Source organism: Notothenia rossii (genome assembly GCF_949606895.1).
Source record: "Notothenia rossii genome assembly, chromosome: 7".
NCBI lineage: Eukaryota > Metazoa > Chordata > Actinopteri > Perciformes > Nototheniidae > Notothenia > Notothenia rossii.
In genome coordinates this window covers 75,217,176-75,238,505 of record NC_136905.1, presented here as the reverse complement: position 1 = coordinate 75,238,505, position 21,330 = coordinate 75,217,176, and the positions used below count along the sequence as shown (strand labels likewise).

The following is a 21,330-nucleotide window of genomic DNA, read 5'->3' as shown; positions in this document are numbered from 1 at the left end:
GAAAAAAAATACACACTCTCACACACACGTAGACACACTTTAGCGCGAGCTACCTGTGTGTGGAGCAGCATATAGAGCAGCTTCTCTCTGCGTCTGTCCTGAGAGGCTGAGCTGACAGCCAGAGCAACGAGAGAGGAAGAGAGGGAACGGGGAAGCGAAGACAACAGTGAGGAGGAGAGGAACAAAAAGAGGAGAATATAAGAAGAGAGCAAATCAAACCCAGAGATGAAAGCAGAGAGAAGTGAGCTGGAGAAAATCATTAACAAGGAACAGAGCAAAAGGGAGATGGAGCAATTCACGACCTTGGCCTCGAGGCCACCAGCACCACATGTCCTTAATTTACAAATAGATTGTATTGATTCTATAGCATTAATGTGGTAGATTTCACACTATTAACTTATATCTCCGCCTTTTAGTGTGAGAGGAGCCCTGCAGGCTCAGCTCTCATCTGATCTCTGAACACGCTGCGTGGAAAAGCTCACAGGCTTAGCATACCTCAGGCGGTTTTTTTCATGTTCTTAAAAGCATGGAGACAGAGAGAGTGAGTGTGCATTTATGGGGGTCATGGCATGTGTGTGTGTGTGTGTGTCAATTTGTCACACAGAGCTACCATTGCAAGGTTTATTTTTTACGTAGCACCCTTTATTGTATTTCGTGGGTCGGCGGTAAGAAGGCTGAACCAGATGCAGAATCATCCTATACATTAATATAACATGATCCCTTACAGGAGAGCTTCAACACGCAAAAACTAAGAATAAATATATTCACAACTGCCTCTACTATTGGTAGGAGATGAAAGCATAAAAAGGTACCTCCGTAAAAGATAATAATCGATAGTTGATAGGAGTGTCTGTCTTTTTTTGGACAAAAAAAATGCCTTTGCGTCCTGCAGGTTTTTTTGTCCATTGTTTTTTTTTTGCCATTCAATTTTCCTCTGAGAAATAATTAAAAATCAATACAGTAGCGTCTGTGCCGTTGGTCCGATGAAAGAAAACGGGGAGCAGAGGTCCACGTGGCCTCATTAAGTCTGGCTGATTAAGAAATCCAAAATGCATCCATTGCCACAAAGTCCTTCTGTTTGTCGGCTTTCCATTGCCTTGCATTAAAAAAAAAAAATCTCTGTATCCTTTCATCCAAAAAAACAGAACCTTTTCAAAATGTCACACAGCAACCAACTATTCCTGGATTTGTCCCTCGTCTAGCCCTGTAGAAAATCAGCTGGAGAAGCAAATTAAGTTAACTGGATGAGATGAAAATGAACTGAACTGCATACAAACAACTCCAATAATTGACTGGGTATATTATTATTTTTGGCTCATCCAGGGAATGCAATTATTCGGCGACTTTGATTGGTTTCAGTCTCAGTCGTCCATCAGCGTCCCATCCGTTGGTAGTCAAACCTCTTTGTTTAGATAAATAGATCTGTATTCATAGAAAAATAAGCATTGACCACACTGCTGGCTGTTCATTGCTAAGGCACTTGGCTGTTTTTAGTCGTTTCTCTCACTCTCGCTTTGTCTCTGTCGCTTCTCCATCTTACTGTGCTCCACACCTTCTGGCTGTCACAGTTTATGACTCTGTGTTTGATGTTGCAAAGAGCCGATATCATGAACACTGACGCCCACCAGCACAATGTCTCCTGCTCATTGTGGCGAGTAGAAAAAAAACAGAGCCTCGGTACTTTACGATTGTGAGGCGTAACAGAGAGAAAAGATTCTGTAGTAGCTGCAGCTGAAGTTTGGCCTCCAGGCAGAGATCTGGGATCAGCTAATCCTTTGCCAAATACCAACCTATACGCCAGTAGTGGGGGGGGGGGGGGGGAATACAAAAACTGACCTCAGCTTGTTATCCAGGAATAAACACGTGTGTGGTGTAGTCCCGCTCTCCCACAGGCTCCTCTCAAAGCCACAGCAGCCTCTGTACAGGAGTCATTGTTACTGATGATTCATCGCCAGAGGGGGAGATGATGAAGAGACAAGAGAAGAGGGGTAGCAGGAAGAAGAGGAGGAGGAGGAGGACGAGGGGGGAGTTTTAAAACTGGTAGGACCTGTCCAGCACCTCCATGTAGTCGGGTGTGATCCTCAGTCTGGCTCTCTGATCTCCCACTCCCTGCTCGCTCTGACTGCTCCCGCCTGCCGTGGAGCTGCCGGTGGAGACCACCAGCGTCTGGTCGAGTCTGGCTTCCTGTTTGGAGTCTTGGGGGTGAGGGTAGCGGGGCGGGGGCCTCGCGTACCTGTCTGGCAGGTCTCTGAACTCGGGAGCAGGGAGTCTGAAGAGACAGTTCACCAGTTCCACCTTAGGGGTGGGGCCTTGGCTGTCAATCACCGTGGGGCAGAGCATGCCATTCCCGTGGAGACCGGGCAGGGGTCCCATCGCTCCTGTGACGGTGTTGATGGGGGACGAGGACGCCTCTAGAGTCCACTCCCTCTCCTTCTCCGCTGCCGGGCAGTATCTTCCCTCGCTGTCTTTGGAAGCTGCAAACTGTGGCCGCTGCTTCACCTCCTGCTCCTCCTTGTAGATGGGGTTGCTACACATGTGGGGGGCTGCGGCCGGGCCGGGACCCTTTGACCCCGCCTCCGGGGGAAGGATGGTGTCGTAGACGTGGTTGTTTTCGGCCGCGGGCAGGGGCGGCGTCTCCGGGAGGCCGTGGTGATGGTGGTGGTGGTGGTGGTGCGTCTGCTCGGTGAAGATGCCACACTCCATCTGGATGCCCGCCAAGTCTACCTCTCCCTGGCGGCGGAACGGCAGCTTGTCCCTCCTCCTCAGGGCGTAGGCGATTAGTGCCGCCGCTGCGAAGAATGCCGACACAAACAACACCAGCAGGCTGAGCACTAACACCGAAAGAGGGATTGAATCCTTCCCCGGGGGGATCAGGGGGCCCAGCCCGGAGCCGGGGTAGCCCTCCGACACGCCGCTGGCTGCCCCCGTGGAGGTGGCTGTCTGCTCCTCCAGCCCCTCGTCCTCCGGGGGCTCCAGCTCGGGACACAGCAGCTCCATGGAGAGGGAGCGGAGGTCCACTCCTTTGGTCTTCTCTGGGGAATGGCAGACCACCTCTCCCACCACCACCACCGCGCTGAGACCCTCCAGCCAACGCTTCAGCGACGCTGCCTCACAGGTGCACTCCCACGGGTTCTGCTGCAGGTCCACCTGGAGAAACACACAGCAACATAGCGCTTTGTCATTGTGTAATGCTCCACTAATTAACACTCTGCCGTGCAATGCAAATTCATGAATCACTTTATGAATGTAAACAAAAAAAGAGATAATATATCTGAGATGCTTGTGATATATCATGATGTAGAGCACAGATATAAGTAACTTTGTAACCGTCTTGCGTTGAAGAATAATCCAGCAGCTGGCCCTCTAATAGGACGACAACAAGAAAAATGATGTGTTCTGCTACCTTCGCTTTTCAGCAGCCAGAGTATATTGAAAATGAGTTTTTCTGCATTTGCATAATAGAGTACATCTCTCCACAACGGCCAGCATTTTTTAATTATTTTTTGAATAATGCAGGTGTGGTAAAGTACTGATTAATGTAAATAATGTCATTATAGGGTCATCAAAATATTGAAGTGGTTAGATTTCCTGAATGCCTGCGCACAGGCACAGTGTACTCTCAATAATGAACAACCGAGTAGTGACCAATTCAACTTGTACCACTACAAGTGCTCTCTTTAAAACTTGTTCACACATGGAGCGGGTTATAGGAATATTTCAGTTTAAAATAAAGGCCACTCAGAGTTTACATAAGTGGTTATTGACAAAACTGGCAGGCAGGTTTTGTGTGACGAGTATCACGGCACTTTGTTTTTAACAATAGACGAGATGTAATGATGCAACTCTCCCCTGTGCTATAATCCAATAGGTACGGGCGTAAATCCATTTCCTCATTGCAAGCTATTGATTGCGTGTCCTAAAAACAAACTCAAATATTCACTTTGCCACATTTTGAAAAGGGTAAAGTAGATTATGCACAAAGGGAATCACTCACATCTCATTGCATTGTCTGCAGAACTAATCTGTTCCATATCTTTAGCAACGACATTGGCAATGAAAGCTGATATTCTTTCTCTGTCACATTTCCAAGAAGCTTGCACAAATGTTGTCATGCTAATTTGGTTAGGCCAACTCCCAGGCTTGCAGAAATAGATGGATGCCTTTTGAGATGATTCAGCACTGCTGTTGTGGGAGCAACTGTATGACTACTTCCCCATGCATCACGCTGAACAACAGGACGCTCCTCCACTTTATTGGAGTAAGCCCACTGTGGGCTTTTGTGTGGCTTTGATAATGGCATAATTGCAACTGGAGAGTGAGTAGAAACAATACTCTGCCGCAGTTTTAACTCTTGAACACTTCCACTATATAATAAAAGGTCCATTGAAAGCGCAGTTTTCCGTGTTTCAGAATCATTGTGGCACTGTTAATCAGCTTGAATGAACACAACCAGACAAGGTGACATTTTGAATAAACAAGGTACGACCGAAATGTCAGCTCGTTTTAACTTTTATAACTTTCATAACGACAATCCTCCATCTGGTGGAAATTCTTGAAGCATTTTATTCCAGGTATTGTTTGCTTTCACATAGATCCCAGGGGCTCTATACCCCTTCTCTTTTGCAAGCATCTGTCCAACATGTCTAACACCGTTTACAATTTATACGCCTGGTCACCTAGTGTGCGATTTGCTGTCAACTTGTCAATCAAAGCTCTGTTTTTAACGCAAATCATAGACCCTCAGTTGGCCCGACAGGTGCTGGTGGAAGTGGGAAATTTGAGTGCATGAAACCATGTTTTTTGGTAAAAACTAAGCTTTTTAGTGAAGTCACAAACAGTATGTTAATGGCACTGTATCATTATCACAGTAAACATGACATTCTTGTGGTTAAAGCAGCCACATGAGTCTTGTTTAAAATGTTTTCGAGTTAAACATTCACTCTTGTGATGCTTCTTGTTATCATATTCAGAAAGAAATTCATGAGAAAAACATTAAAAAAACCTCTTTTGTCAGAAAATATATTCATGCTGATTTAAATAATGCCATCAATTTTGGATGGAAACTGCCATGCTTCAGCCGCTGAGGAGTACATTTAGCTCTTGTGGGTTCTTATCATTATGACGAGATCAAAGATCACGCAATAATTGTCCAAAATGTACTTGAAAGCCATAAAAAGAAAATCACATCATGAGAGAAATTCAGGATTTTCTCAGCGAGCCATCTGTCATATAATTGATCACTTTGCCCAAATAGCAATATCCTGTCAGTCATCAGAATTGCTCCAGTTAGTTCACAGAAATATAGTCAATATAAGCAGGTTTTGGAAGTTCTGGTGCAGGGATTTTGCTGAAGTCTCTGGTGAAAAGACGGCCCTGAGCTTCAGCTTGCCAAGCCTTGTCCATACTGATGAATGTGTTTCATTGTCTTCTGAATAATACACAGAGCCAAAATGAAAAGAGTGCATTAGAAAAGAATCTGCAGTATACGCTAAAATCTATTTTTCGAAACCAGTCTTCATGGGATACGTTATACATACGAAGCTAGAGAAACGTTTCAAAGCAATTCACTCACGGACCCTTGCTATGTTGGATTTCACCTGTCTCTGATGTTGAGTGCATTTTTCTATTTCTGAAGTGTTGTAATTTATTTTCATAGTGTACTCACGCTCCCTTTGCCTGCCTCGTCAGCTTCTACCTCAGATAGTGATTTCCCACAACAACCCCTTGGGAGGGGGCATGAACTTGTTCTATCCAGCGGTTTGTGTTTCATGTAGGTATAGAGAGAGAGAGAGCGGTAGTCATAGCAAAGAGCAAAGAGCAAGAGTTTCTGGTCAATTGAGGCTATTGTCAGTAGAGAAATTGGCATCTCTGCCTCTGTGTGATTGCCGAACATCAGTGCAACATGGCGAGTCTGGAAAGATACCCTTGATCTTTTATTCTGAGGGAAAACAAACACTGACTTGTAATGCTGCTGTATCATATATCTGGACTCTGTGTTTGAAGTGTCCCGAAAGATGCTTTGGGAAGTATTTAGACATGACTTGACAAGTGTGTATACCGTGTTATCTGCAGAAACATACACAACTGATCCACTAACAGAGGCCGGGAACATTTCAAAGTAATCCATTTTTCACAACTGCTATTATGTCGGTATAGCGCTGAACAATACGCTAATATTACAGTGTGTTCCTTCTGTATGCATGTTTTAAATACTTTATAGCATTGCTGTGGTAACCTGTTTTAACACATCCTAACATGCATTGACTAAAATCAGTCACAGCACTGCATGTGAAAACTTTAAATGGTTTTGTCATTGTAAAAATACAATTAGAAACATTTATCTCAGTTAAAATGCGTTCAACTTCTAATTCAACATATTGATGTAGAAATCAAATTGCAATACTAAGTGCAATATTAATCATGTCTATATTATGCAACCCTAAAGATAATTTAAAAATTATTAATTGAGGTTATTGCCATACGAGTGAGAAAAGCCTGCCTTATTTTGCAGGAAAAATCCTCTCATAGTGAAACATATTGCTGTAAACTGGCTCTATTGGCATTTACTCAATAATACCATCTTCCCTCCTGAAATAGAAAACACATTAGTATGCCTGCCAGATGACTGGTCAGATTCCTGCTAAAAGCCGGGTATTTCAGGGGGCTTTTATTGAGGTAATGTATTTAGGTCTAAACACCTGTGGTGGTCGGTTTTTGCTGCGCTGTGCACATTCAAGTGGAATACTGGCTGACTTTATGAAAAAATGTACGAGTTGTTTTCACTGCATAAACATATCCACTGGTTTAGAGTGTGTAAACAAACCGACTGAAAATAATGGCCAGATGTGAAGAGGCAAGGGTTGCACTGACAGGTAATCTCTTAATAGAATTATTAGATATGATCTGCTGAGGACGTTCACAGTGTTAATTAACTCCATTACCTGGCTATCAGCTGAGTTTCAGACTTGAATCAATGTTAATATCATTAAGCACATGCCCTTCTCAACGTCATTTGAATGTCCTGGCTGCTGGATTGCAACTTGAACAGCATTGCTAATGCTGAATAATAGCTTCAATAGCAAAACTCCTCTGCTAGTCTGATAACAGAAAGTAGAGTTTTAACTTTCACATAGTAAAATGTATTAAAACTAGAATTATAAACCAGTTTTGTCAAATATGCATGTCAAAGACTATAGTGTGTTAATTTTTAATTTGCTACTCCTTAATATTTGAGAGTTTAGTTGGCTGTTAGTAAAAAACGGGAACGTATCTATGTCCCCAAGATTAATATCCTCTTAATATTACACATTAATATTAACATCCTCTTAATATTACACATTAATGTCACATTTCAAGGGTCTTAGGTTCCCAGCAATGTTCCTTGAAGTTACATTTAAAATCACCAACATACTGCTTTTTTTTGGCATACTGATGTTACACTCCTTGAAACCTTTGGACTCTTGCAATTGTGATAGATTTAGTCTTTGAAGTAGTTTGGTTTTCTTTTGACATTGATACCTCCACAGTGACTCAGGCCATTTTCCCAATTGCTACCACACTGGAAAGGTCTATCTCCCTTCACGCATTTGAAATTCAAACTGCGATGAAAGCCCATACCAATTTATTTCATACAGTGTTATTTGATATCACGAATATGGGACCATGGAAACATAGGGATGACCCCCTGAACAAAGTAAAAAACTAGACGATTTAACAACAGTTTATAAGCTTAATGACTCAGCAGCCTTCCACGTGAAACTGACTTATAACATTTTTATTGTTTCTGTAGCTTTGACTGTCTTTCAATAAGCTTTTAAACAGGAAATTACGTACTATGCAGCTCTACTGCGGAAAGCCAATGACTGGGTGAGTGACATTGAATGAATGTGATTGAATTTAGTACCGTCTGTTTAGCGCAAAGATTAGGGAGCGGTGCATATAACCCCACATAGGCCCCGATAACAAGCAACATGATTTCTTTTTTTTCTTAACTTTAAACTAATTAGATATAATGTAAAGCAGGGTCTGAAATTAACATAGAAATTGCTTCAAAACACATTAATATTTCTTAATATAAAAGGCATAGGAATTACACCAAGGTGGCAGGCGACCTGAATATCTTTTTCCGGCCTACGTTTACCCTGTGTTCGGCAGGTGGCAGGTGTTAATTTCATTCCCTGATGTAAACAGCGATTTTGTTACCTATGAAAACAGCCGGGGTAGCTGTTTCACTGTTTCCAGTGTTTATGCCACAGTAATAAGCTGCTGGCTGCAGTCTCATATTGAACAGACAGATATGAGAGTGGTATCATAATTCTCATCTAACTCTTGTTGAAGAAAGGAAGATAATGGAATAATGTATTTTATTATATAAAGCTTAAATATGCTAAAGACGGTGTTAAAACTCTGAATGCCATAGTCATGTATCATATAGTTTAATGTTTTAGCAATATAAACGGGATGTATAACAGAAATCCTGACATGGTTGCTCATAAAGATCCATGTTGCAAAGTTCTCACTTCCTCTTTCGAGGAGATTAACTTTCTATGCACTTTCGAGGACAACATCTGTTTTGTATTTCCACGCTGGAAGTGAACAGTTAACCACAGCACACAGTGTGTGGGTCACACCTTTTATGCACAGTCTGAGTAAAAACCGTAACCTTTTAACATTCTGCAAGAGAGCAAATAACTGTTTGTTTCCAAAATGTCAAACCATTGCCCTTAAAGATTAGTTTGTATTAAGTCAGATTAAAACAAAAACGTATAATCGGGTGATTACGAGTTGTGCAGTCCTGTCAATCTGGCCCTCTGGTGAATCTGTGTTGTTTGTTGTCTTTCTGCAGTCTGCATTGTTTCTCTATCTGACATTATTCGAGGTGATATGTTGCTGTAGGCAAGATTTTTCATTACAGATGGCAATAATGAGAGTGAGCTGCTCTACACAACATGTGCATTTACTGAGAAAGCCTTGTTTATATGAAGTGAACATGTTTCTAGCATAGACTCATATTGTGATTCACCTTCATTTTGTAACATTCCCATTATTGTTGTTTTTAAAGGTAACACTATTTACAGTAGCTCTTGTGTTGCAATTAATTAACGCATTTCATATTCTCTAAAACTGATACAGCAACAGAAAAACAGCAACATTATGGAGGTCTTTTTCAAAATAACATGGATGTAAGTGGGTGTAGCTGATAATCCCGCTCTTGATGGTGGCTTTGACTCTAAGCTATATGAGCTACTGCTTTATGAGATTTTTTTTACCGCCCCTGTAAACTTCACCTTGCTCCCATCTGTGTTACTCTTTGATTTCACAGTGCAAACTCTGGCTCTAAAAACACACGTCGGCGCCCAGAAATCCCACTTTCCGAGCCTCCAAAAGGCCAGCAGTAAGTCACAGGTGATATCATTGTCACATTATTTTTCTACAGTCCATGGACTGCGCTAATATGGCTTTGTCAGAGGAATAACAACCCTGGTAAATGAATGAATTCAATTACCGTGCTGCAGATTTTGAGCTCAATGGTGATACAGCTGGGCTTTATGAATATGGCCCAGTGCACTTCCATTTGGTGAATGCTTTAATGCTCTTGGTCTTCAGAGGCGTATAGCGGCACAAAAACACAATACACTTCTACACGGTTCCTCCAGCTGCATAAACCACCGTCGTCCTTCCCCTGAGCAAACATTTAGAAACACCCTCTGAACTGCCAGCCTCACCCACACTAGCTGGGATTGGGGATTTTTAACAGAGAAAAGTAAAACCGGAATTCACAATGACATTCAGGCTAATCCACACCCACCTTAGCTAATTCTACTCTGGCTGCCTAAGAAAAGCCTGGTACAGTAAATTTGCTGAAGTGAGAGGAGGCAGGATGAAAAATGTAATACCTCGGTCCTTATCGGCGCATTGTGTACAGCTACAGTCCCATAATTCTGCAGTTAAGTGTGCGAGGTACGGTCTAACACAAACAGTGAATTTACCACAAACTATAGTATGAAAAATGTTTTTTACAAAAAGGTGCCTTAATTACAACCATGCTCAAAAACTTGAGGGGTTCAGCTTTCTCCAGTTTAGTTACTGATTTATTAAGACCACTTATGCAAATCGAGTCAATTGCAATTTTCCAATTAGAATACCTGAGGCGCAACCAGAGTCCCACATGCCACAGCAGCGCTCTCAAAACAACAGACGATGCATGATGGCTGAGGAAACTGCAGCTGTGCCAGAGGCCAGGAGATCAGGAGGCTGACAGAAGTTTCAGAAGATTGATTCAGCTTCTTCTGTTTAGTTCATCGAGCTGTGATAATATTATGTGTCTCGGAAATCTATTAGTTCTTTTAATCTCATCGGCTGACATTCAAAATAAACATACCCTTCTATAATTAGGCCTATTTCAATCATCTCCATGTTTCACCCTGCCACTGTCAGTCACTAATGAATGCCTGTTATTTGGCGTAAATCTGCTAAAAGCTTCACGCCAGGTATGTGAGTCATTTACACACCAGCAGGTTAGCAGATCGGGATCATTTCTGATTGGAGCATCCTCCTGCAGCCAAACCCCCTCAATTGCTCAGCGAATAAAGTTGAATGTTTGTACCGACCTGTCGCAGTCCGGTGAGGTGTTCCAGCACGCCCTCCATAGGAAGCAGCAGAAGATGGTTGTTTCTCAGATTGAGTCGAGCCAGATTAACTCCAGAAAACACACCGAGCGGGAGGCTCTGCAGCAGGTTGGCGTTTAGGAACAACAGCTGCAGGGACGGCATGGAGTTGAAAGTCCCAGGATCTATCTCATGGATCTCGTTGTACTCGAAATAAAGGTACCTTAAAGAGAGGAAAAGACAGTCACTCAAGATTAACTGTGGAAAAAGGAGGAAAAGTGGTGGAGATGTCATGTTAAATAAAACGATATCAGCAGTTCATGATATCTGACATTAGAGAGAAATCAATATAATATCACACATTCTTTGTGTTGTATAACAAAGTAGTTATTAATTGAAGCACAGTATGAATGTTCTCGTGTTTAAATCGGTTTGTTTTAAAGTATAATTTACCTCTCCTGCATCTCAGCATGATAATAGCATAATTGAATATTTACGTAAAGAAGTCACAACAGAAATGTGATTTAGTGTGCACTTTTCACTGCTGATTACCTGATCAGTGTCAAAATGAGATTGTATAATTTTCCACTGATGACTTCTCACACTAGTCTTGGCAGGCCTAATCATTATGTCCAATTTAAGGCCTTTTTCAATTTTCTCGAGATTTCAATAATAGAAACTCAGTGGGAATTAAGAGAGGCATTAAATATGACGGTAGACTTTTCTTTGCATGCTAGTAATCAAATATACTTTGATTGCTGTAATAAGTAATATGTTTAAATTACTTATAGAGTCCCTAACAAAGGCTAAGGAGAGATTAAAGGAAGACTTTTTGAACATCCCGAGGGAATCTTTATTATTGAGAAAAAGTCAAATGAATATGTCTGAACCTCATCTTGAAATAGAGAGACAGTGGAGCTGAAAGGCTAAATGATGTTTTTAATACGATCGGATTTGCCAACTAACCTTCTTTTTCTTAAGGATGAAAGTTGACCTGCTGTCAGAATCAAACACTCACCGCTCACAGAATAAATAGACTTACTGACAGATGATATTTGCTGTATACATTAATTGAAGAGGATTTAACTTTGTAAGCCTAATCTGACAATGATACATATATGCATCACTGTAAGCAAATTCCTGGCACCATCCAGACGTCTCACCCCCTTATTAACACTTCTGTATGCAAATAAGGAAAAAAAACATTCATTTTCCCGTTGTCACTCATACACCTCGAGTGAAGCATGCCATCAGTCAGCGTGACAAACTCCTAAAAGAGAAAGGACATCTCTTCATTTCAATCAAATCCCAGCACAATGGTAATCAAAATGTTCTGCTCCGTGCGATGCCTGTATCGCAGTGAAATCAATTTCCTCAGATTTAAAACAAATATCTAAATACCTGAGCTGACATGTGGTTAAGGTTTATGAATTACTTTGAAGTGCGATGAAGGGGAACGTGCTTGAAATGCTATGAGTGATGTAAAAAGACTAAGAACAAAGAAATCCTACCTCAGATCCTGCAGCCCCAGGAACATGGGGGGGCTGAGCCTCTCCAGGTTGTTCCCGTTCAGGTAGAGGCTCCGCAGGCTGGTGAGGCTGGAGAAGGCCCCCTCCTGGAGGTACGAGATGCGGTTGTTCCCCAGGTGAAGCAGGTCGAGGCTGGAGAAATTCCAGAAGTCCGTGCTATAGATCCTCTGGATTAAGTTTCCACTCAGGTACAGCTTGCGGCCGTTGAGGGGCCGAGGTGTGAGCTGGGAAACGTTGAGGAAGCCGCTCTCCTTGCAGTTGACGGTTAGACCCAGGTCGGAGATGTGCAGGTTGCAAGTGCAACCCAGGGGACAAATGATGGGGATGGGGGGTCGTGTCTGATAGCCAGCCACGGGGGGATTCTGGTTGGGCATCAGACCGCGAGCTGTGGGGGATGTCCTGGAGGGTCGAGGCCTTTTAGTGGGCCTCGGTTGCCTCTCTTTCCTCTCCGCTGAGGAAGAGGAGGACGAAGTGGAGGAGGTGTGCGTGTTCTGGCGGCCGTGGACCATGGAGGAGGGTTTAGTGGGCCGGACCCGCCCCGGATGGGAGTTGGGTTTAGAGTTTGGGGGTAAAGGTTGGGGCTGTGATCCTGCTGATGGTCCACCCACTTCGGCTTGTATCTCTTTATCCGGGAGGTCAGCGCACAGCTCCTTGCGGGGAATTTCCCTCAGGTCCTTGCCGTGAAGGTGAAAGGGATATTCGCAGGTAACGTCCCCAACGACAGCCGTGTAGGGGATCTGACCCAGCCACTGCTGGAGCTGCACCGCCTCACAGCCACAGTTCCAGGGATTCTCCTCCAGCTGCAGCTCCATCAGGGAGCGCCCGACGTACTCCAGGGTCCCAGCATATGCCAGGCTCTTCAGACGGTTTCCCCGCAGGTCCAGATGAGTCAGAGACACAGATCTAAAACAGAAGGAGGAGGGGGATAGTAAGCTAGGTTAGATGAAAGGACAATGTGATGTGTAAGTGAAAATAATAGTTTGACACTTTCCGCTGCTAAGAACTCTTTCTATCTGATGATTAATCCGTCTTTTATGATACGAAATAGTTTGCCACAGAAACATGAGTTCGACAAAAAGTACAGACTGGCTAATTGTGTCTGACGCAGATATTTCTACAGACCCGTCCCTGCATAATGTAATAACTTTGCAGAGAAATAATAAGGAATCTAACCTGAACAGATGAGCAGGCAATATGGGTATCAGGTTGTCGTTGAGGATGAGAACCCGGAGCTTGTAGAGGAACCTCAGAGCACCGCTGTCGATTCGTTTGATCACGTTGTAGTCGGCCTGCAGGTATAAAGAGAAAATGTGATGATCATATAATTGCTGCAATTGGAAAAATAGGCTGAATGCAGCAGGAAAAGCTGAGGCACTCTGCTTTTCGAAACTGCACAGATATCTTAAGAACCTGCTAGCGAATAACTCTCCTATATTATATTCTTATCTTGGGGCAAATGTGTCAATTATCCCGTCACTCATGTGTCCTCAACATGGTTTATCTACTCCAGCCTACCTGGAGGTATTCCAAGGCCTCCAAGCCAGCGAAGGTGTCGTTTCTGAAGACCTCCAGCTTGTTCTCGTGGAGGTACAGGCGTCTGAGTTTGGCCAACCCGTTGAAAGCTCCCACTTTGATGTCCTGGAGTGCATTGTTGCCAAGGTTTATCGACACTGCGTTGCCAAGGTGCTGAAACCCGTTACTATAGAGACGCCTCAGAGAGTTCCTCTGGATGTTGAGTTTAAAAGGGCGGACCCACGACTGTGACACCTGAATGATTAATTAGAGGTCTGATTAGTTATCTTATTAATTACATGAATCCAACAGTTAGAAACAGCCATAAGCCACATTAGAGACAGGATATTAGACTTGGAGATACGGTATGATAATGAGATAAATGTCAGCGCAATAAAGTGCAGAGCAGTGCAGTTCCACGTGACGGACAAGAACGAACAGTCGTCATACCTGGCTGACATTAGTGAAGCTCCGCCCATCGCAGTGCACGTGCAGCACGCCTTCTTTGACCTCGCACGTGCACGGCTCGAAGCACGGCTCGTCCACTTCCTCCTCCGAGTTGTCCACCAGAGGAGTGTGTGTGGAGGTGGGGGTAGGGGTGGGGGTGTGTGACGCCCGGGACATACACACACACCCTAGGGCCACTGTCAGAGCGACCCACTGCATCCTCCTGCTTCTCCCTCTCAGCTCAGCAGCCTGGGGCTAAAGCCCGGCATCGGCCCCTCACCGCACTGCGTGGAGCGACACGGCACATACATTCACACACACACACACACACACACACACACACACACACACACACACACACACACACACACACACACACACACACACACACACACACACACACACACACACACACACACACACACACACACACACACACACCGGTACATACATTTACACACACCCAAAAGACACACACATGCACACATGCACACACACACACACACAGACACACACACACACACACACACACACACACACACACACACACACACACACACACACACACACACACACACACACACACACACACAAGATGGGCAAAAGGACAAGGGAGGCAACAGCAAAAGTCAGTTCAGGATGAATCAGATTGATGATACATCAGAAGCTTACTAAAGCAGTCAGAAATAAAAGTTAAATGGCACAGACCCGAGCGCCACGGGGAAAGAATCACATTACATCGGAATAATGATGTATAGGCCAACTGGAGGCCACAGTATGCAGTGATATGAGCAGAGCCATGGTAAACATATGTAAGATGCATTAAGCATAAGAAAACAAAGCTTTGGATCCACAGGGCTCATGAATGTGTGGAACATTGATATAAAAACAACACGCTAACAATCCCTCAGCTTCTTCAACACTGCTTTTGCATTTCAAATTCAAATACTGACATTAAAAATCTCAAAACAAAGGTAAACATGTGGGCTAGGTCACCTGTGAATCACATGGTACCATTTTCAGAGTGGCTTTTTGGACAAGTGAAGGGGGGGGGGGGAGGTTGTAATGAATATATTCATCTGTACTCTCAAATGCCCGGTGAAGCTGAAATGTCACGCATGTGTTGTTCTAATGTATGCAATATGAATATGGGCAGATGCAAATCAGACTCATAATGCTTCTCTCTAATGAACTGCTCCATTTAATAAGATGAATGGCAATCAGAGAACAGAAGGAAGAGGCACAAAAAAAACCATATTATCAATCAGCAGAATATGCTAGGTTATCAACAGCCATCGAGTCCTGTCATAATCATTATTGTGGTAATGACAGTGGAGTGAAAGCGTCGCTGCGAATCCAAACTCTTCAAAATGTTCAAAAGGGCTGATGTGAAGGCAGCGAGATGACGGGCAGGAACATGAACTGATGCTGATGGTGATGGTGATGGTGGGGATGCCACTGCTGTAACAACAACATGAGAGTTGCAGTGCTCCGTGGAAACAAAAAACAAAAACAAAACTGAGATATGAGTCTTGCATGGAGTTATTTCCTCTCAAGTCTTAATGGGATCTAAATTGGATAAAGCATCTCGATCTGCTGTTGAACACTGTCATGCGAAACGCAATAATGATCATCATGGTATGGTAGCTGTAATCATACAGCAATAATCTAGCATCAGCGAGTTAGACAAGGAGGCAGCAGTGAAAACACCACCGCCCGGGAGAGGAAGAGCAATCACAGAGATGATTATGACAAGGAAAAAAGATGAAGGGGAGAGGTGAAAATTAGGAACAAGGTGAAGGAATGGAGCAAATGAGAGACAGACAGATAAAGGAAGAGTAACGGGCAGAGAGTAGGTGCAAAGGAAGAGGAAAACGGGTGAGGTGGGAGAGAGGAGTGGGATTGCATAAGCAGTAAGAAGTCAGTCAAGACTGCCACTCAGGATGAGAGCTCACAGTGAAACAGCTGAAATCTGATATTGATTACATCAAAGCCCTCCTCTCGCCCTGCACACAATGTACGCCTAGCTCACAGAGAAAACAGCGCCGGAGCCAAGTTACATGTGTGTGCGTGGTGAAAACAATGTGAGAAAAGGTCAAACCATATCTTAAAAGTGTGCTTTCAAAGCCTGCCAAGTACAGAAACAGGTAGCTGGACACGTGAGGATGAGTGTGAGCTTTCATAACAAAAACCAGAGCAGTGCTGCAATACTTGTTGGAGTTTACAACAATTAACAAGGAGAGGCATAACAAAAAACATGTTTCCTTCTTAACACGACAACAATACACCCAAGTGTTTTAGAGCATTTAAGCTTCAAACACAAAGAAAACAGGACAATCTAGGCCAACGTGCTCAATAGTGTTTGACACATTGGAAAACGATACAGAAAACAACCCATTCACAGTCCCAGTAGGTTTTCGTATTTGTCAAAGGAAATGCATTGTTTATTACTGGGCCCGAAGCCCCCGATATGGAGGAGATCAATAGTGAGTCCAGACAGACCACTGGGATCCCTCCTGTTAAATTCTGCTTTGGTGGATGGCTGTCTCTCCTTAATAAAAAGAAACAGTCAACACTCAAGGTTCTTTCTTCAATCAGCCGAGTGGACTAGTCAGCAGTCGGCATAGCTCTGCATCATTAGGGCAACAAGAAAGGAGAGGACTTATGTGTTGAGTGGTGACAGCACAGCAGAATGTAAAACTCGGTCCGTCCATCTGTCTGTCTGTCATGTCCATCTGAAAACAGGCCGGACACAGGTGTGGCTTCTCTCCCAGTGTTTCTTCAGACTTTTCCCCCCTCTCTCTTCTCCTCTAGACCTGCACACTGACGCAAGCGAACCAGAGAGATGACGGTCACCGCTTATTCAACGCCATATTATTCATGTCACATAATTCCAGTGTCTACCTCTCCGTCCTCTCTGTCCGTCAGAACACACAGAGCCTCAACCAAGCTCCACGCTTTTTTACATGGGCCCCTGCTCCCAGCACAGACCCGCACAGGCATATAGCAGCAGCATCACACATCAAATGCACGGGGCTATCAGCCTGGATAGCCCACAGCCCTCCAAGAAAATCAATTAGCCCCTAACATTACAGCACACACAAATTGTAATAGTTAGTAGAATTAAAGCATGACCAATTAAACAGCCTAGTCATTAACAGAAGCTATTAAGACATTTACCAGGCTATGTATGAAAATCCTTGGCAGAGTAACGCAATCCAATTGCATTCCCCATTGTCTGTCTCTCCCCGGCAGCCTCTCTGATCCACACAGCGACGCTTAGCAGAGCAGGGATGCGGGTAATACTCACTCAGTCCGCCGCCAAAGAATTAGGGAACGACCGAGAAAACACTTTAGAGGCTGACTGTCGACATGTCGTTCACATTCAGCCGCACTCTTCTCCCTCTCTCCTCTCCTGTAGCGGCTCAGGCGGATGGGGAGGGAGGGGGGGCAGAGCACGGGGAGGGAGGGGGGGACGTGATAAGACTGCAATGAGGTGGAGGATAAAAACCGGGAGAGAGAGGGAAAGAGTGAACAACAAAAAAAAGAACCCCGATTGGCTTTAGGATGCAGGTCCGCTTCTCCACAGTGCAGCCCGGGGAAGCTGCGGCTCTGGACCGCTGGACAGGCGGGCGATATACGCGGAGTTGTAGCCTGCGTGGAGAAACGGAGAAACCTCTCTTCATCTCAAACACAACTGGGTAATTCATAGAGGATAAAGGAGAAGAAGAAGAAGAAGAAGAAGAAGAAGAAGAAGAAGAAGAAGAAGGGGGGACAGACGGGGCCGGAATTGATCATGCAAGGCGGCGCGAATGTGTTTATAGGCTATGAGGCGCGGGGTGGCTTCCTCCAGTTACTTCCTCATTTTTAAACACATTACAGAAGACAATATTCACACACAATGGGCCCCATAAACTTTCTCCTCACGTGTGCAGTGCCCCGACTGTTCAGCTATACCGAAAATAATTTATAATCTCATTAGTTTATTCATCTCTCCTCTTGCCCTTAAGCAGCGACGAATTTCGTGAAAACCGGTGTGTGTTACCATGGCGACTCGTGCCAGCTGGAGCAAGTGAGCACGCAGTCGGGAAAAAGGTGGTGACTTTTTATGAAGAAAACAGTAGAGATTACAGGGACGCCTGGTCGGGTGCATCAAAACACCTATCTCGCCAAATGGAGGTGGGCGCAACAGATGTCGTGGAGATTTAGAGCAATGAAGCCCACCATCAAAACTGAACGCATGCTGCCCAATACGTGCCTGCTGCTACATCAATACTGCCTCTAAGTGGCAGGTATGCCCCCTTGTGAAGTCTAGGGGTCCCGGGAGGACCAATAGCAGGGTCTCCATCAAGGACACCATGGTGCCACGGTGTTAAAAACAAGCATTCAGAAGCGTTCAAATATCAGTCAGCCGGTTACATGGCTATAGGAAAAGATTTAATAACAACATGTCTTCCACATTACTCTGCCGAAAGTTCAATTTTCAGTTCAATTTCACATTGATTTCAGCGTGCATTAAGGTGAATCACCTTGAGGAAATGGAGAGGTGCATCTCTGCCTCACACACTCTCTCTCTCCTTCCTCTCACACACACTCTCTCTCTCTCCTTCCTCTCCCTCCTCTTCCTAAACCCCCCCTGTACCTCTCCCTGCAGCAGTGGAGGGGAAAGCTCTCCCTGGAGATTCCTATCTGAAACAACAGTAACAGAGACGGTTCCAGTAATATCAGGAAGATGTAGATGATGGTTATAGATTTCAGGGCTCTCAGGTGCATTAGGCTGTATTACAGCTTCCCCACAAGGCTACTTAATGCTCTCTTGCAATGGAAACAGGATGGCAGTTGCTGGGCATGTATGCACAACCACATGTACACATGCATTTATGTAGATTGCCTATACGGACAAATGCATACATTCAAGTCACTTCAAACATGCAGGGTTGCAGCTGATGTTTAAAAAATATTTTTTTTGGCACTGAGGTCAGCTCTGTGATTGGTGCTGCTTGATCTGTGGCAGGGGTAATGTGATCCCAGACCTGAGGCTATATCGTCTACAGTGGCCGTGACGGAGTATCTGGGAGAAAAACACTCTCTTTCCTCACCGTAGTGTTGTAGTTGAACCGTGGAAGCTCCCTAAATTAAGAAAACAAACGGAGAGGAACTGAGAGAAGATGGTTATCAGGCACCATCAGATACCTTAGCGTCTGTTCTCCAGGGGCATGAGGCGCTCCGGGCACATAAAGCACTTTTTTGGAGCATTGACGGCGCCTCTAAAGTAGGGGATCTATTTATACTGGCCTAGTGCTGTCTGTGGAGCTGTACAGTGCTGAAATGGATGGGGATTCATGCTGTTTCACTTCAGCCACTTCTCCTTTCTTCCTCCTCCGCTTTCTGCTTCTCCAAAGCCTTTTCCTTTCTCTCAACTGAATTATTTCTGTCAGATCATACGCAGATTTTTTCTGTTTCGTTCTCCTTTATTCCTTTCTCCATTCCCTTTTCCCCTCTTTACTTTCACTTTGATTCTCATGTGGGCTCTTGTCAATTCCGATTGGTTTACACGCCATTCTCTCTTTGATTTCCTCCCTTTTGTTTTTCTCCCCCTGCTCACTCCTTCTCTTCCACTGTGGACACATTGCAGGAAGTGGTGGTCATCTCGTTTTTGCAGCTCTCTCCAATTATGCTTTTGTTCCCGAGACATCCACCGGGACTGGCTTGCATGCGTGATTGCACACACACTCCAGACTTGAGGACAAGCAGACAAACTGACAAGAGCAGGAACGTGGTTTGCTCCACTCCCCTGCCAATGCATGGGTCAGAACATCTCCTTAAAGCTGAACGTTGTTCACATACTGTTGCGCTGTCCCTTAACACGTGTTTAGGTTTCTTTGGGGCCCTCACTGCCCCCAGTATCTAGTTACTCAGTGGGATGAGGCAATCAGAGAGGCAGACAAGGGCATCATGCACTCTGTGGGAAAGAGTAGAAAGCAAGTGGAAGAGAGGAGGCTGGAGAGGGAGGGAAGGAGGGAAATAAAAGGCTAGTTGTGGGAGAGAGTGAAAGGGAGACAATGAGCATTGGGAGTTTGGGGCTGGCTGAGATGTGTGGTGAAGGGAGAGGGGAGAGGAGCCAACAGATAGAGGGGGTAGATATGGGGGAGGAGGATGGCCAGGAGGGCAGGTGGTTCTGTCATTAGCTGCAGATTAAAGCAGAGGACAACTCCAGAGGACTCACCTCTGATTCACACAGTGGTACTGCAGGCAAGGACAAGCCTCCCGGGAGACATGAAACATACACACACACATGTGTAACACTTGCTCAAAACACAGTAGTGATTCACAGGATTACCCAGAGGCTCATGAACACACACGAAAACACACACAAGCATAGGCATACAACACCCCCTCCTCATTTAGCATACACACAAGATACGCCGTGACTCACAAGAACATGCTGACTCCCACACACATGCCACATACAAAGAGCCATGCAACATCGACATGCACATACACACATGCACATCGTTGTGCTCATTAATCAAATCCCCGGTTTTAATTAGGATTCAAATCAGTTGCTGTGGGAACCTTGCCCCCTTGGAATGGTAAGGTACAGACTCGATGCTGCTGCCTCTAAAGTCTCTCTCGGAAGCTGACTTGAAGGGGACAAATTCATAATACCTACTATGATTCAGCTGGCTGCATTCTACATTGCATTTTCACACAGACACATTTTTTTTTTCTAGAGAAGCCTTAAGGTGCATGATCTGAACTTCAATTTGAGCTCAGTCATAAAGAGGGGCACAAAAGTGGGAAAAAAAGGTGGAATTACGACAGCTCATGTAGCAGCCGCGACAATTCCATGTACATTACCATGAAAATACCATGTGTGTTGGCATTAAAGGGGCCCTTCATGGTTCGCAGGGGATGGCCAATCGATCACTAACACGAGTATGCCATTGTGCTCTGAAAGTTTTCACGTGGTGAGGCATGTAAAAGCACTTTCACACAGTTCTAATAGACTGCTTATCTTTGCTTTTTACCGCAGCCAGGCAATTTCAGCCGAGCAAACGACTCTGCACTCACACCAGGGCTGCTACAGTACACCGGGTGCAAGAACTTTGCTCTGAAAACATCATTCAAAGTGTTCTCACAAGGGCTCCATTAGTGATCAATAGGATATATTTGTGAGAATCAGCCCAGTACTTTCATTTTCTGTCTGACTCCTCTAGAGCTAAGTCTAGGAA

The 21,330-nt window shown here is 44.5% G+C and overlaps 1 protein-coding gene across 2 annotated transcripts; it reads right to left on the bottom strand.

The window, feature by feature from the left end:
• Positions 1 to 640: 640 nt before the first annotated feature.
• On the bottom strand, positions 641 to 17,937 carry LOC307045937 (SLIT and NTRK-like protein 3). 2 transcript variants are annotated; one of them, XM_079691989.1, is made up of 7 exons: positions 17,276 to 17,937; positions 14,099 to 14,379; positions 13,652 to 13,903; positions 13,310 to 13,425; positions 12,119 to 13,039; positions 10,611 to 10,830; positions 641 to 3,147 (listed from the first exon to the last, which is right to left on the bottom strand). In XM_079691989.1, exons 2-7 carry the CDS (start codon positions 14,312 to 14,314, stop codon positions 2,032 to 2,034), a joined length of 2,841 nt encoding a protein of 946 aa, XP_079548115.1. In that variant the 5' UTR covers positions 14,315 to 14,379; positions 17,276 to 17,937; the 3' UTR covers positions 641 to 2,031. The 2 variants fall into 2 exon arrangements, with proteins under 2 accessions (XP_079548115.1, XP_079548116.1); XM_079691990.1 differs by having other exon boundaries at positions 17,406 to 17,937.
• Between the last annotated feature and the right edge of the window lie 3,393 nt (positions 17,938 to 21,330).

Bases quoted from the DNA above. Each gene is read 5' to 3' on its own strand.
- LOC307045937 (XM_079691989.1), bottom strand. From the start codon at position 14,314: ATGCAGTGGGTCGCTCTGACAGTGGCCCTAGGGTGTGTGTGTATGTCC. The intron at 13,904-14,098 runs GTATGACGACTG...TTAATCATTCAG, and splicing joins GCTTCACTAATGTCAGCCAG to GTGTCACAGTCGTGGGTCCG. The intron at 10,831-12,118 runs GTAGGATTTCTT...CCTCTCTTTAAG, and splicing joins CTGGGGCTGCAGGATCTGAG to GTACCTTTATTTCGAGTACA.